Below are 17,832 nucleotides of genomic sequence, written 5' to 3' on the forward strand. Positions count from 1 at the left end.
TTTTTTTTTTTAAAGATTTTATTTATTTATTTGACAGAGACAGATACAGCCAGCGAGAGAGGGAACACAAGCAAGGAGAGTGGGAGAGGAAGAAGCAGGCTCATAGCGGAGGAGCCTGATGTGGGGCTCGATCCCATAACGCCGGGATCACGCCCTGAGCCGAAGGCAGACGCTTAACCGCTGTGCCACCCAGGCGCCCCCATAGCTGATTATTTAAAATAAAGGTGTGTATGGGGGGTTCATTTTGATGAAAATGATTTCTCAATACCTGCCCTGCTGTCCTAACTATTTTATCAATGAAAATTGCCTTTACAGAGGATTGTAGAGGATGGGGAAAAGGTATTATGTCTCCTCTTCCCCTTACCGGTTGGGTGCATAATTCTCAGCCCCTGAGCTCATAAAGAATAAACAGATTTCAGATCCTCAGTGGTTACACACAATTTAGAACTTGCTATTCATGTTTCGGATGATAAAGGTGGAGAGAAGACATTGGCGGAACACAGAGACAAAAGAAATCAGCAGACGGTAAAAGGGAGTGCAGGGGACCAAACACTTCTCACTAGGCTAGGTTTCTTGATCCATTTACTTAGGTTCATATTATACTGTGTATTTCTCTCATAGATTATACATTCATGCCATTAAGATTCCTGGCCTCTAACATTTGGAAGAGATGACCTGTCAGATGGTGGAAAGAGGCACGAGGAACATATATGCAATATTCAAAACCTTTGTTTTCTAATATTTATAAAGTGCAATGAAATAATTTTAGAGGACCTTCAAATAGGATGACAAGTGCATACACGATATTTCGTTTTATGACTGAATGGGCCCCACTGCATTAAAGGGGCCCCACTGTGTTAAATGAGAAGTTTTAGGTAGTAATGATTGGCACCTGGCTCTCTGCTCGTTTCAGAACCATTACTTTCATGATTGTGAGTTGGAAGGATTTGGCTAACGTTTACTCATGGCCCTAAATTCTTCAATGATTGCATTCAAGAAAAAAAAATCTAAGCTGCAGACTCAAGATCAGATTACACATAAAAATCCCAAACATTTATCTTATTATTTGGTGACTTAAACAAAATTATCCACCTCTTCCTCTGCCCCTCCCCCATCCTCCCCACCAAATATATTCCTGATTTTCCTCAGGGGCTTAGAGGGAAAATGGTAGGAAATAAAATATAAAACCAAAAGATATAAGCTTTTTTTTTTTAAAGTAAAGTTTAGATCAGCGGGCTTTACTTTTGAGATACGTTTTGAACCTCAAAATATAAAATCATGCCAGATCATCTCAGCTTCAATATATCTCTTGGCAGGGCTTCAGCTATTATTAATGTACCCTTGTTTTATGTGGCTTTCACTTACGCCTACTTTCATAAATCGCTCTAGATTTCTCGTAGAGCTCGTATGGGTCAGGCTTCCTTGGGTCAAAGGCCTCTGTTGAGTCAGGAAAGGAAGTCCTGTGAAGGGCGGGTGGGCAGGGCAGGTTCTGCGGGATGGCCGGAGCAGATAAACTCGTTTGAGGACTGCCTTGATTCTCCCAGCGGTCCATTATCTGGAAAACGAAAGAGAACAGAAGATGGCTGAATCCTTCCTTGTCGCATACCATAACCCTCACTCTCCTGGCCTGTGTGGACTTTCCTCAGTTAGACCTTCTTGCCCTGTGGACGTTTCTTCGGTGAACCATTTACAACTCGGGAATAAGTGTGAGAAAAGCTTCCGTGTCTCTGTATTGAAGTACTGTAGACGGTACTCAACATGAGTGGTGCCTGACTTTTGAGTGCAAACGTATATAACCTTGTCACCCACTGCTGGTAGTCTCCAGCAAATCACTTAATCTGTGTGTTTTTTCCTCCTACACAAGGAAGAACCTGGGTATCAAGATAACTTTATATCTAGGTGTGTAGAAATGTGCGGAACTGGCCCTGATACATTTCTCCATTTTTACTAAAACAGAAGAGAATAAATAGTCTCCACATATTCTTTTGACACCTACACGTATCCCAGTAATCTCCTATACCTGAGCATTTGGTCACTTTCCTTACAGCTTGAAGTAATAATGCAACCATCTGGGATTTATGAATTGTTCAAAGTCTTCTGCAAAGCCTCATTTACTGCCGATCTGGCAGTTTCTTCCCCAAAATGCTACTGCTGAAGTTGCTACCACCACAATTTATTAAATATCTCTAGAATGCTTCCCAGTTTACCATGTTTTCTCACACACAGTACTTTCTCTGATCCGCACCATGGCCCCGTGAGGTAGATAAAGTGGGGACTAATTATCCTTTTATCAAGTAGAAAGCCGGATTAACTGAGACCACCTGTTGGTCCCACCAACTTCACCTTCATTCAATAGTCAACTGATTCAAACTCGTACTTGTCTGCTTTGAATAAACCTGCTCTGTGTAAAACTTAGATCAGGTTATCCTTTCATCTAAAATTCTGCATTGGGTCAGCATGGTCTTCAGGCTAAAGGCTAAACTCCCCACTGGGGCATTAGTGGCTCTCCCTGACCCACTGTTGTCATACTCGCTAATGGTCTCACCCCTCATTCCCCAGAATCCGTCAGATTCTCTCCTCCTTCTGAGCCTTTAGGGACTTTCTTAATTTCTCCTTCTACCTGCAGAGTTTACCCATTTTCCACTTTTTCACCTCCCCTCCTCCCTTTACCTGGGGGCTAGGAGACTCAGATAAGATATCTCTTCTGGAAGGCCTTTGCTGACCATTCCTGAACTGGTTACATGCCCCTCCTGAATGCTCCCACAGCACCTCTATCTAACCCCTCACCCCCAATACTCATGATACTTAACGATACTGGCAAGTCTACCTATGTCTCCTCAAATAGAACCTGTTGGGGACAGATCCTGCTGGGGACAGAGTCTCCCTCATGGTTGTATTACCGACACATGGTAAGCTCAGAAAACGTTAATTTAGTGAATGAATGAAATCATCAATAAAATGTGTTCAGCTGTTCTTTCCCCCAACCCGCAATCTGGCTGACTCATCACTGTTCTTTTTTAAAACACACACAAACAAACTAGCTTTGCTACACACGGTTTTGAGCTGGCAGGATTATAACTTTCTGTCCCCTACTGACCTGCCCTACTTTTGATTCCATGCTGGCTATATCTCCGTTAGGGCTCCTACACCAGCTCTGATTTATCAATTATATATATTTTAAAGTTGGAGGGAATGTGAGGTACTATGTACCATGCATGTCACCTTACAAAACAAAGTTCCCTGTGACTCGCTTACCTGGGTCTGTGGCAGGTGACGAGTGAGCCAGCAAACTATAAAGAAATGGGTGACTGGCCTGTCTCTCAGTAAGACTGATATTATGGTCTGAATGTTTGGGTCCCCTTGCAAATTTATATGTTAAAATTCTAACACCCAAGGTGATGGTACTAGGAGGTGGGACCTTTGGGGGGGGCGATTAGGTCACAAGGGTGGAGCCCTCACAAATGGGATGAGTGCCTTTATAAAGGGGACCCAGAGTGCTGAACACCCTTCTGCTAGGTGAGGTTACAGAGAAAAGACGGCTGTCTAGGAAGTGGGCTCTCACCAGACGCTGCCTCTGCCAGCATCTTGATCTTGGACTTCCAGCCTCCAGAACTTTGAGGAATAATTTGCTATTGTGTAGAAGCCACCCAGTCTCTGGTACAGCAGTCTGAAGGGACTAAGACAATTGGCTTCATTTTCATTTGTTTTCTGTACGGGCTACTGACCAAGATTTCATTTGAACAAAGTTTCTATACATAATGAGGATGGAAAATCCCTAGTTGAGCTCAATTCCCTAATATTAAACATAATCTCAAAAGCACAAAAAGGTCCAGCAGCTGTCAGGAGCAGACCCCGGGTCAACCCAATCTGTAACTCTAACAGGAGTGCTTTTTACAATAATACAGTGAGGGAAATAACTGGCAAATTTGCTATGAATTTTTGCTAATATTCTGCTCAGTGGACCTTTTGCTCCCACTTAGTAAAAATCTGCACCTCATAATTCATTTGATAGCAAAATTCATGTAGGAAGCCATTCTGGGTTTCTTTGGTCATCCATTCTGTGTCTTTGTTATGATGAGAAGACCCATGTTTGTGGCTACAGTCATAGCCTTTTTTAATTTTTCTTTTTTTTTTTTTAAAGATTTTTATTTATTTATTTGACAGAGATAGAGACAGCCAGCAAGAGAGGGAACACAAGCAGGGGGAGTGGGAGGGGAAGAAGCAGGCTCATAGTGGAGGAGCATGATGTGGGGCTCGATCCTATAACGCCGGGATCACGCCCTGAGCCAAAGGCAGATGCTCAACCGCTATGCCACCCAGGAGCCCCTACCTTTTTAAATTTTTCACTTAAAGTGACTGGCTTTAGGCACCATGCAGATACACTGTGGCTATGACCTTCTCCCTTTTGTTTCCAAACAGAAGGTACTAAATTCTAAGCAGTAAATAAATTAGATATGTGGACTGAGTAGCTGTAGAATCCCACTTGTCATCAGAGGGCTTCAGCAAACGTCTATTTCTTTCGTTCATCTTCTACTAGGGGTGAGCGGATATCCACATAGGTCTTGATGGTGTATGTATTGTTCGTGTGTAGTCATTGGAGTAAACATGCTTCAGGTGAAATATTAGTATTTCTAAAANTTCTACTAGGGGTGAGCGGATATCCACATAGGTCTTGATGGTGTATGTATTGTTCGTGTGTAGTCATTGGAGCAAACATGCTTCAGGTGAAATATTAGTATTTCTAAAAATCATTCTTAAAACTACAGAACAAATAAGGCTTTGGGCACTGCTGGGATGGTTACTGGGGCAGAGTGACAAATTCTACAATTTCTATAGCACAGAAACAGAGGACTTAGTCAAGAGTCCGGTTGATGCTTAGTAAAGCATTCACAACATCTTGCTGTGACATTCAACAACCCTTGAGTCACTCTGTCAGGCTTTCTTAAAAGACTGTAGAGCAGAAAATCATTGGCGTGCATGAAATTACTGAAGCAGCAGACTTGTAGTCCTATAGCTCCCCACCCTCACACTGAGTTATTTGTTGGCTTCAACCCCAAAGACCATGGCACAAACTGCCTGCCCTGGGGTCAGAGGTCACCCCCGTTCACTGGGGCTGGTGTGCTGATCTGACAGCATCTTTTGGAGGGTGCAATTTGTTGACTTCCTACTTTCTTAGACAACGTGGTCTCTGGACTCCTGCTTTCCAGCTGGGACACTCTGCTCACTTGTTCCTCTCAACCTTCTTGAATGCCCTAGATTCTGATCCTGTCCTGTTGCCCAGGCCCATGGATCTCACTTGTTCCACCTAGTGTTTGCCTGACTTTGGCCTGTCTAGAGTTGTGCTCCTGCCAGACATTCACCTCTCACAGGCTTCTGAATGGGCCTTGTACAGTCCCATACCTAGGCATCTCACTAGGGTAAGGAAAAATGGACATGAAGTTGTTTTCAGTGGCTGGGAGAAACCTTGTATCTCTGCTGGCCTTGGTGAATGAATGAATGCCTGACTGTATGAAGGTATAGTCACTGAATTATCAGCAGACACAGTGCACATACAGTCCACAACAGGGCCTCAAATGGTAAAACAGGAAAACCCAATCATGATGTGGTTAATTTTTTTACCCCCTTCTGATCGAGGGGGCACACTGCAAGTTGAGAACTTGTGAATAAGGGAGCGCCGCATCTCCCATGAAGTACTCTATTGAGAAACTGTTTGCTTCCTATAGAAGCTGGGGTAGTCTAAATGCACCCTCTCACTACTCTAGGGCAGGGCTGGGATACGAAGGAATTTGGTTTGAATCTGTACTTGAAGAACGAACTTGGATCCCTTCCAGATGGACAGCATGAGAACTCACTACAATTAGTATACTACTTGTTACAAAGGAAATGACTATCTAAATGTGGATTAGCTTAAGATGTAGATCAGTAGGACAGAAGAGGGTCAGAAAGTGACACAGGACCAGGAGGAAGAGAGCTCTCACTCAGGATAACATTTCCTTATCCTGCTACGGATGTCATCAATCCTCAGAGGAGAGAGTCTATAAATCCACATACTGTGGGAATATATTTATATATCTGATTAGATGACTACTTCAGCAAACTGTGTTCATTTTACAGAGTCATTAATTTATTAAGGTTTCATGTATGGAGGGTCTGCTTTCTAGGATGACAGTACTTTATACTTTTGAGCTCAATATGTATGGGCACTGTTTTAAGCAACTTATATGGACTAATTGATAGACTCTTCATGATGACTATATAGTGGGGTACTATTATTGTTCCCATTTTACAGTTAGACTTGAGATACTGACAACTTAAGTGGCTAATTGAAGGTCACTAAGGAGAAGCAGCAAAGTTTGAACCCAGGCAGTATGCCTTCAGAGCCTGCGCCCCAAAACGTGTATCATACTACTTCTCATGACAGTCCTTAGTCTAAAGAGCTTCTGGAGGACACATGGAGTCTGACACATAAGTCTGACAGTCCTATATCCTCACAGTCTAGAACCTGGAAGTCCACGCCTTAGCTTTTGTAGGGATGTGTGGGTTCAGGATTAATTGTAAATTGAGTTCTATAAAACCTTCTTTGGAATTATTGACTATGGATGTAATTACTATAATGACAGAAAATGCTGTAATTATGCCAAATGGCATGATTTGTGTAAATGTGGTACATATAAGGAAATCACTAAATTGCATAATTGTAGCACCATGATGAAGTTGTAAGGTTCCTTGTTAAATTAGATAAAGATGTGTATAACCACAGAGCACAGATTAACTTTGGCGATGAAAGGAAGAAATTATTTAAATTTTGGCCAAGATAAAACAAATTTCATTTTAAACATCTTAAAACCACCTCTTTTCAAACCATGCACATCACTAAATGGTTTACTAAACCCAAAGCGGTCCAGTTTCCGCATCTGATGTTCTCTGTGGACCAGATGAGACCGATCCTAAAGGAGTACATGCTTGGTGAGGCAGTTCTGCGGCTCTGACAGATCAGTTCCTCATCTCCAGCTCCAGGTTTCCTTAGTCTCTTTGAGAGATACCTGGAGCTTGGGGATATGACAGGGCTCAATAATACCTCACTTTCACATCTTCAAACCATTTCAAGGCATGTTATTTAATTAAGGCAGTTATTGTACTTGAGAAGTATGCAGAATTATATTACCTCCCTTTATAAAATGAGAAAATCAAGCAGTTAAATGTTCTCTCAGTAAAAGAAATAGGAGAAACATAAGTTACTCCAAGAATTCCCTACTCACTGGCCAGACTTGGGGCCACTTTCATCTGAGCTGCTCAATGTGAGAGGGAAAAAAAGAAGTAGAAGGGAGAGTGATTCCCTGAGTTTTGTTTTTGACTTTATCACTTTGCTATAGTTCTCTTCTAGTTGGGGTTTTAGACATCCCAGGTAGGGTATGGTATTCTAGCTCACCATGAAACGGATCCCAGAAAACCAGTGCCCGCTTTGGGGTCTTGGGCAGTTACTAGTTTCACTCTAATGACAAGGAGAAATTACTTCTCATTGTGAAGTCGACTTGGCTAACCTAGCCACACGAGATTATTAAAATCCATCAGCCTCCTATATCAGCATCAACGTTTCAGGATGATTCATGAGGCAACGAGGCCCAGAGAGATTAGGTGATGGCAGAGAGCACCAGCTTCTGAAGGAGATGCAGAAGTTGAGTGATTGCCAGGTTTGGTGGGATATGTATGTCTCTGCAACATTCACACACACAGATTTAGCATACACATTAAAATGTAAATACGAACATATAAATATATACAAAGCTAAATTTTTTATGCACCAGATTTAATTTGTAGGTCAAGACCTCTATCATTTGCATTGTGTCTAAAAGTTCCGTATTATAAAGGCTATAGTTATTCCTGAAGGGGAAAAACAAAAGGTTTCTACAGTACACCATACTGAATAGTGTTAATGCCCATTTTCTAAATATTAAAAAAAACAGGAAGAATTGCCTTTACAGGAAATTAAGACATGTTGTTTTTGTATTTGTGTGACAAATGTAAAATAAAGGGACACAGGATTTGTTCTTTTGACATCACAGAACCTCAGAGGTAAAAGAGATTTTGTGGTTACCCAATTAACTCTTATTTAATGGGATTGCAAAAATAACTAGAAATAAAGAAGGAAGCATAATAATTCCAACTTACAGGCTTTGGAGTTTTCCACGGAGAAAAGAAACCTGTAATAAAGAAAACAATATTTGAACTTTGAAAATATAACCTGCTACCACTTATGGGTGGCATGATAGTAAGACGATTGCATTAATATTAATTAGTTGAATAGCAAACCATAGGACAAAATATGCTGCCTGACAAAATATGCTACAGTTTTCTTCAAGGAGCCCAAATAATTTCATTGGAATTATGTTAATTATTCTAAGAATATTTCCTCATTTGACGGCTGAGGAGTCTGATGCACATAGACGGTAAAGTGTATGGCAACCGGTCAGCTGCTTTACAATATCTAAGACTGAGCCATTCTTAGGGATTTCTGTGTCATGGCCATAGCTGGAGAATGGGGGATTGTGGCAGGATGGGAGGAGGAGAGAGGGAGGGAGGGACAGAGAGAATATAGACAGAAATTAAATTCTTCACGGTAAATACCTTTGCTTAGTATAAAAATAATTCTGCTTTGTGTACCTTCTTTATGTGTTTAAAAAGCAATCAACAAGCCTTCATGAGTCCTACATTTTTTTTTTCTGTTTTTACTTTTATTTGTATTTACTTTATGCAGAATTTACTCCCGGGCCGTAAGTTTTTGTTTCTTCACTTTCTTCTGGGGTATCTTTTTCCTCTGTGCAACTTCCTCTTCTGGTTTAGGAACAGTCTGCTCTTTTTCAGTAAGGATCCTCTCCATGTGGCAGGGAGGGCTCACGTCTGGGTTATCTGACCACAAGCCCTGTAAGTTCCACGTGGCGTCTGGGGGCTTTGTTCATCTGGATGTGTTCAATGACCAGAGAATCCACATCTAAAGCAGCATTGCTGTCTGCATTATTAAGCATATGCAGTAAAAATTCAGCCCTCTTTTTGGGTCACCGACCCTGTGTGCAGCCCCACTGTCTGGCCCGGGCACAGCTACCACCTCCAACAGCGTGGTGACAGAATGTCACACTTGGCTTCTGCAGAGGGGCATCCTTCAGATACTTGGTGGCTTTTTGGATCTGCAGACACTTGATGGCTGGGCAGTTTCACATGTGGTTCTTAAAGTGAACACGAAGATTTGAACCTCTTGATTTGCACGATTTTGTAGGGTTTTCTGGGTCAAGTGAATAGCAAACCATTTTCAGAGATCACCTCAGGCCGCTTACAGAAGAGCTCATTAGTCCTAAATTTAAAAGTAATGTCTATACCTATATCATGAATCAGATTCTAGTGTATAAAAGCATAACTCTTTGGGGACTGTTCTCCCACGGAGACCTTCTCTGAGCAGGTATTATGTTAGTGCCAGCAATGTTGTGCATGAAGAAGCAGCCCGACTGTTCATGAATTGAGTGATTCATGCATCAACAAAGGCATACTTTGTTTTTCTCAATTTATTGAGCAACTTTTATGATTACAAATGGTATGGAGAGTGGACTGTCTCTGTTGTGATCCAAATGACCATTTAGATAATGAAAAGCAAAAGACAGATTAATTCCCTTTCCTTTGTTACTTTTATTATCATCATCATCATACGGTATCAGTTTTTAAAAAAGTAGTAAAAACAAACTTAAAAATAATGATGGGGGGGTAGCTGACCTGTACTGGCCCCAGTAAGCCAAAACAGAACAATTTTGCTCATGTTAATGTTAGTTGGTATCTGAAAAATGCCCATTAAAAGTGAAATATTGAAAATAAGCCACATACTGTGTGTGTATCACCTTAAAAACTGGACTCCTATGAAATGGTAATAGTTGAAAACTGTACCCCATTTATAGGAAATATCTGAAGAAATCTGGACACACAATTCTCTAGATGCGTAAGCAATCCCCTTCAGGCATGGCGTAAATACTAACTGTACCCCAATGCGTGTTGTGAAGACTTGATGCTTCATTTTATGCAAAGAGGGAAGGTATGTAACCTGTCAGGTTTCTCAGCTTTCTTGGGAACCCAGAGTAAATCTGATGCTCAATTGTCATAACCATCCTACTTAAGGAGATGAGCAGAATCAGCTCATCTTACATATCCTGTAAGTTCTTACCTCTCTTTCCAACTAATGAAAAAATTCTGTTTTACATGTGGTTTGATTATAACTTAATTATAAGGATCTAATCCCTTTTTTTGGAAGCAAATGAGAGTGAAAATTACAGATAAATAGATATATTTGTCTCCTTGACTTACTCTGTAAAAATGCCAACAAAAACAAATTGACCACTAAGTCAGCAGTGGGGAAAAAAACCAAAAAAACAAAAAACAACAACAAAAAAACCCCAAAAAACCCCAAAACCCTGTAACCTATTGGCCAATTAACTATTATTTTCAGTGAAGGATAAAATTTATTTGTTGATTTATGGAACTGCCAGCAACAGGTCTTCTGCAAAAGATGTCCTGTGTATATTCTCACAATGTCAAAACATTCAATTATTTCCTCGGCTTTCTTTGCTTCCTCACCTTCTTCCTGGAGCACCAGAACAGATTTGGAGTATTTGCTGTTTTACATTTGCAAGGTGAGGGAGTTTCTTAGACTTTGATACAAATGCATTGAAAATGGTCGCTCCATTATGGAGCTCTCGCCTCCGCATGGGACATTATGCTAAAAGATGATTATTCCTCTGCTGGAAAATGTGTAATCATCTGACCTCTCAGCTGGTCTGGTGCCAGAACTAAAATGGCATAAGAGGACCACTGGTCAAGACCAGACAAGGAGAGAGGGATGTTTAACGTGACCACCTTTCATTAGAGGTACTTTGGCTTCCCATTCTTTTAAGGCTGTTCCATTTTGTCTGACCTCAGACCACTGGCGTGACCCAGGACTTCTTTCCTGCTCCTATTATGGCAGTTTCTGGAATATTTCTAATGCTGAGTTGTGCCGCAGAGCCTTTAGTCTGAAGCAATAGTTAGCCTTTCTGAGACATTGTCTAAAAGAGGCTGGTTGCTAGGGAGTAAGTAATTTCAGGTAGTCAGAAATAGTGTCAGAATAGATTTCCCCAAATTATCAATAACTTATGTGGCCCTTTGTGTTTTTTTGGCCAATTATCAATAATACTATAAACATTTAAATGAAGATAAATAGAAAACATCTATCTTGAATATACTCGATTTGGTTTGATTAAGCCAGAAGGTCAAGTTTTCTACATGATTAAACTCCCACTTTCTGTTCAACTACAGAAGAGCTACAGAAATGCTCTAAGAGTGTGGACCAAACTCGTAGATACTCTAAATGTACAATTTTTTTTTTTGTAGGATGGCCCCTCTTGGAAACCAAGTTTATTCCAATTAATATTTAAATAAAAGCACCAAAAACAAAGGAAAAACATTTAAATCCTTAAGTCTGTAATTTTTCCTTTTCTGGAATCATTCTAGTTGGGGATAGATCACAGAAGCAAGACAGGTCTGGTTTGCTCAGAGTATGACTTGGGTTTCCCATCACCCATCTCCATAAGGAAACAGAACAAGGATCGAGATAACGTTTTTTAATCCTTTCAGAGCTATGAACCTAGTTCATAGAAAAAGAGTATTTCTTTAAAATAATAGTAACATCATCTTTATGTAGTTTATTTCTGGCCGTTATTTCCCCTACTTCTATAGAAAGTGGTATATTCCCTTGTGGGAATAAAATTTCTTTATGATGACCCATGTTTTCCATATTAATCACTTATTTGTATATATGTGCACACAAATACAAACATATTTTTTTAATCCTTACTCTTAGGATAACAAAAGTGAAAGACCTTAAAGTACAGTTATAAGCTAACAAACCATAAGCAGGGACATAAAAGGAAAAAAAAATTGGAGAATAAAGGGGAAAATTTAGATGTAGCTAATGAGAAAATTTAGATACATTTAATACGAAGCTCAAAGTGGAATTAGATTTCCAAAATCTGTCTTCATTAGAAATAAAACTAAAATAAAAATTTAATTCTGCACCTAAAACCACAGTGAAATAGACAGAGAAGCAGAAGCTCAGTGCGAAGAGCTTAGACAAGAAATCCCAGTACTTGAAAATGGGAGAGAAGACACACTGATTTCATATTGAAACTTGAATTGAATTCTACATATCAATAAATACAACTTTTAGTAAGCTATAGGAAGATGGTTGTCAGATAAAACACAATATGCTCAGTTAAATTGGAATTTCAGATAAAGAATGAATGATTTATTTTAGTATAATATGTCCTGTATACTGCATGAGATATATGTTATATAGGACATCCTTGTACAAAAAAAAAATTGTTGTTTATCTGAAATTCAATTTAAATGGGAATTCTGTTTGTTTGCTTGTTTGAGAGAGAGAGAGAGGGCGCGCACATATAAGTGGGGCGGCGGGGGGGGGGACGCAGAGGAAAAGGGAGAGAGAGAATCTTAAGCAGGCTCTACGCCCAGCATGGAGCTCAATCTCACAACCCTGAGAACATGACCTGAACTGAAATCAAGAGTCAGACGCTTAATGGACTGAGCCACCCAGGCACCCTTGAATTCTGTTTTGTTTTTTGTTTTTTTCTAAATCTGAACACCCTATCAGGGGAACATTTTATATAAGCCCATTTAAAAACAAAAACACAATCGTGTAATGTCTACTGCAGGTTAATATCCCATTCAATTAAGTAAGAAACCCAGAAATTACTTAGTATTTCCTTTTCTTGCACCCCCTTCAATGTTTCATTGTTAGGAATCTTGCCTTAGGGGAACATCAGAACATTCCCTTTGCTATGTAAGATTATTGGCTTCTGTAGGTTGTCTGTCTGTCAGCAGCCTTAACGGAGGTCTCTCCTCATGTGGTGCAGAACTCTATGGCCAATGTGAGCGTCACAAAGGACCGTTTTCCAATTGCTTGATGACTGGTTAGCAACAGTGTCTTGTCCCAAGAGTAACGTTCCGCAAAGCGGCTCTTTTCAAAACCTGCTTCTGACGTATGAGACCCAGAATGAAAAAATACCAATATATATACAGTAGCTCTGAAGGCGAGCCCCTTTCCAGTGTGTGTTTGTAAGTTGTTTGGCGAGACTTTTAATTATTTATTTTCAGCCGGCAACAACATGATGAACTTTTAAAAATCACCCCAGTTTGCATAAGAGATCAAAACATAACGAGGAGCAACTTAGGGAGTTCCATGATGATATCTTCAATCTGCAATAATGCCAAAGCAATTTTTTCCCCAGATTTCTAGAAATTTCCCCAAACAGAAATAAATCTTTCAATATGCCTCTATACTCCATTTGATAGACTGAACTTCCATTTGCAGAATGTGAAATGGGTTCTCCTTCAACTGAAGTACTTTGTACAACGTATGACTCTGGTTTTGAAGATTATCATTACAGTTTTGTGTATTTTATAGGGAGTTCTACAGTTACTAAAAATGATAGAGATGCAGGGGAAATGTTTTATATTTCTCTTTTTCTTTAAGCAATAGAAAAGAAGTAGGAGGCACTTTGAAATAAAAACCTGTTTCACTGCAGATGTCCACACCCTGGTTTATTAAGAGCTGTGTTCTGTTTTCCTTAAGAAAGAAGGAAGATAGAATAATGTGAATGTACTTAGCACTACTGAACCTGTCCACTTAAATATGATTAACATGGCAAATTTTATATTGTGTCTATTTCACCATTTAAAAAAAAAAGAAAGAAAGAAAAAGAAAGCCATAAAAGAGGGAAAAGAAGAAAAGCAGAACAAAAGTACGTTCATACTGCCTGAATCTGAGAGAGAATAAAAGACTAAGAAAGAGAATTCCTTTTTTAGTTTCTGTGGTATCCTGCTGGAGGACAGGAAACTCACCTGGACACCCACACAGACCCTTCCACCTCTAAAGTTATCCTTTCTCATAAAGGATTAGAGGCAATAAAGGAAACCCATGTTCTTACTACATTTCTGAAAATATTTCAGGGACTGTTAGAAAGTCTTCCAATAGGGGAAATCTTATTTTTTTTTTTGAAGTTTCCCAAAGGGGGAAAAAGCCCCAGGGTTTTTTAGAATCTCCTGTTAGGGCTAATTTGAGGGAGAAAAATACCACTAATAAAGTTAATCTTTAATTTAAGGATTCTCCCATTATCTCACAGCCTGGCAAATTTTCCATCAAAAATTCAGCCTTTGGTAAATGTAAGCCAGCAGGGTAATGAGCTAATTTCCATTAAAAGTAGTTCAATATTATTCACTTTTTTCCTGGGTTTTGACTGATTCATGTATGTCTTATTAAAATTCATTAAATGAGCTAAACCCTGCAGTTCCTTTAGATAATTTGTTTAAGCTATTCGAAGTCAGAAAGGGGCATTTTTTTCTTAATGAAAGTGACCTGGGCCAAAAAGAAAACAAAACAAAACAAAACCCACCACAAAACAACCCAATCTTTCCATTACACGAGTATGGAAGATATACTGTTGGTGGTGGTTCCCATACCTCCCATCACTGATTTTCAGCCAAGCACAATACTCAATTTACAAAGAAAAATTCAAATTGTTCGCCAGCTTTGGCCAGAATCTGTTTTCACGTGGTAAGCTGAGGCTTTCTCAGCAATGCTTTAAAAATGATCCTTTCTGCATCTTTTAAATAAAAGTGTTTTTCTCATGAACACCGTAAAGCTGTTTTCGAATAACATTTTCCCCCTGGCTTTGTTCCTTATGGAGAGAGCAGTCTGACCGTTTAAAGTAATCCCAATGAGTATCTAGAAAGGATAAGTCTGCACATGTTGTCTTCTGATAAACTCAGCTACATAAAGGATGTGTTCAAAATAAAGCAGGCCAGGTGAATAGCCTCGAACAGGAATAAAGGCCTGCAGGGAAAGAGGAAGAAGTGTGTCAGGGAGGCTAAAACTCAGAGTGAGGTGAGGCTTGCAGAACATATTAACAACCACAAAGGGGTTTTTCTTTATGTTCTGAACAAAACCAAGAGTGGTGAAGAGATAAACTGCTCTGTTTACAGCACGCTGTAAACAGTTGGCAAAGAAAATGTGGAAGGATAGCAATACTCGCAAATAGAAAATTTCAATTCTGAAAGTAATATTTTTTTAAAATGATGAATATAGAGCATCAAGTATTTTTTTTTGAGAAAACCATCTAGAAACATCTTTAAGTAATTTCAGAAAGATTAAATGTCTGTTTCACTTTCCATCAACATTAAATATTTATTGAGCTGCGGGTGTCTCACAAGCACCATAAATTCAACATAGTGAAAGTGGAACCCTTGATCATGTCCCCCAAATCTTCTCTTCTGTGTTCCTCATTTTGGTAAATTTCACTTGCCCTTCTGAGTTTTAAAGACAGGGCCTGAAAGTCGTTCTTAACATCTCCCTTTCCCTCACTTCCTTATCACCAAACCCAATTTTACCTCCCAAATCTATTTCAGGTGCACTTCTTTCCATCTCCACGGCTACCACTCTAATCCATACTCACCATCATCTACTGCCCGAATCGAAGCAACAGCCAATTTGCTGTTGTCACAGGATCTGATTATGCTTAAAATCCCTCAATGGATTCCCACTGAAGTTAGGATAAAACACAAAACCTATCAATTGGTCCCCACTTACTATTCCCCAGAGGCCTCATGGGTCACTCCCCTTCACTCACTGGATTTCCTTGAATAAGCCAGACTTTTCTAATCGTAGGGACTTTGCACAGGCTCCTTCATTCACCCACCCTTTCTCACCCTCCACACAGTTATCTCAAATTCCTTCTTTAGGTGCCAACTTAAACAACACCTCCTCACAGAAGATGTTCCTGACCTTTTATTTTATTTTTTATCTTTTTTTTTAAAGATTTATTTGTTTATTTGAGAGAGAGAGTGAATGAGCAGGGGAAGGGGCAGGAAAGGGGAGAGAGAGAGAATCCTCAAGCAGACTCCCTGCTGAGCACAGACCCTGTTGTGGGGCTTGATCCCAAGACGCCAACATCATGACCTAAGCCGAAGTCAATGGAGCCAATGGAGCCACCCAAGTGCTTCCTGACCTTTTATTTTAAATCAAAGCTCTCTATTATAATTTTTCATTGCATCCTGTAGTTTTCCTATATTTATGAAATTGTATTCATGTAATTATATTTGTGAAATTATTAGTTTAATGCCCATCTCCCCAACTAGAGTATAAATTCCATCAGGGGAGGGAATGTATTCCTAGTACTTTACACAATGCCTGACACAGAGTCGATACTTCAAGAGACACACCTGAAGGAATTGATCATAATAGTGAAGGGTGTGTGAGGAGGGTAGAAAGAAAGAGAGTTGTAAGATACTTAAGAAAACAGATGAGGCATCGTGATTTGTGGGGGGTGGGAAACGATAAAAGGAGAGGATGAAATCTATTATGACTTGTAGCTTGGGAACCTGGAGAGATGATGGTGTCATTAGCTAAAGTAAGAAATACAGGAAAAGAGGCTTCTGTGAGTGGAGTATAGTGAAATGAGTTTGGGTGAAATGAGTTCAAGGTGCCTTTGAGAGTTTGGGTTCAGCTGAAGAAGTTTTGAGTGGTGGGCTTTATTGCCTGGTGATCAGTAGAAAACTCAGGATAAGAGGTGTAATGTGTCAGGTTAAACTTAAAATACTGGGCAGCATGAATAAACCCTCCTTAGAGTATGCAGAGGAATGAACGAAGTGCCTGAGAAGTAACAGAGAGCCAAGAAAAGAGGAAGTTTCCAAGAAGTAATAAATGGAAATACTCCTACAACAAGGTTTTAAGTAGATCATCAAACAGGAGGGTCACTGGTGGCCTCTGTGGAAGCAGTTTAATTACTCTGAGGGGGCAGAAATCAGATTTCAGTGGGTCTGAATGAATGGGAAGGGAGGAAGTGGAACCAAGAAATGGATATGGGGTTGAAGGGGTAATGTCACAGTGGTCCTGCCCCCACTCCCACCAAAGGAAGATTTGGGGAAAGCATGCTTACATTCAGATGGGAAGGTATCTGAACAGAGATAGTCTGAAGACTCAGGAGAAAAGGTGGTAATTGGTGAAATTATTTCATGAGGAGAGAGGGTGGGATCTAGAGCACAAAAGGAGGAATTGACCTTGAGAGAGAAGGAACATCCAAGTCCTCATCAAGAGGCTGGAGCAGATCGTGTGTGTGTGTGTGTGTGTGTGTGTGTGTGTGTGTGTGTGTATGTCTGTGAAATTCCCCAAGGTCTACCCACGGCGGTGGGGCCGGGGGGGTGAGCAGGGGAAAGGACTGGGTGGGGGAATTTACTCACAGTGGCTGAAAGTGGCAAAATCAATGGGGGGTTTGTAGGGGTTCTGGTCATGCAGGGAGATTGGAGGAGAGAACAAAAATAACCCGTGTTCAGGGGTTGAGGCAAAGACGTAAACAGAAAAACAATTCCGAGGCAGTTATGCACACACAACATGGGATAAAACTGACTTGGGTTCCAGTCCCAGCTCCACCTCTCACTAGTAACATGACCTCATGTGTACACAAGAGAGCATCTACTACCAGGATTGGCTCTGGGCTCTGAGTCAGACCCTCAGTGGCTCACGCTGGAGTGACTGTGAACAATCCCCTGATCTCTCTATGGCTCAGATTCCTTATTGGTAACAAAGTAAAGATAATAATAGGCATTATTTTAGTGAGAACTTAGTAATGCACTTTACATGTTATCAATACAAAATGGTGCACAATTCCATTTAATGCTTTCGATGCATTTTAAATTCTTTTTCCACAAATTAGAGGTCTGTTTTTCAAAAAGGTGTTCAACAATTTA

At 40.1% G+C, this 17,832-nt stretch overlaps 1 protein-coding gene across 1 annotated transcript in view; it reads right to left on the reverse strand.

The window, feature by feature from the left end:
• Positions 1-17,832, reverse strand: part of MAGI2 (membrane associated guanylate kinase, WW and PDZ domain containing 2) — a 1,281,842-nt gene that overhangs the window by 176,477 nt on the left and 1,087,533 nt on the right. The window contains exons 15-16 of the mRNA XM_034641709.1: positions 8,170-8,201; positions 1,366-1,555 (exon numbers count right to left, since the gene is read on the reverse strand). Of these exons, the coding sequence (XP_034497600.1) occupies positions 1,366-1,555; positions 8,170-8,201 (222 nt within the window). The remainder of the gene's footprint in view (positions 1-1,365; positions 1,556-8,169; positions 8,202-17,832) is intronic.

Source organism: Ailuropoda melanoleuca, chromosome 1 (assembly GCF_002007445.2).
Source record: "Ailuropoda melanoleuca isolate Jingjing chromosome 1, ASM200744v2, whole genome shotgun sequence".
NCBI lineage: Eukaryota > Metazoa > Chordata > Mammalia > Carnivora > Ursidae > Ailuropoda > Ailuropoda melanoleuca.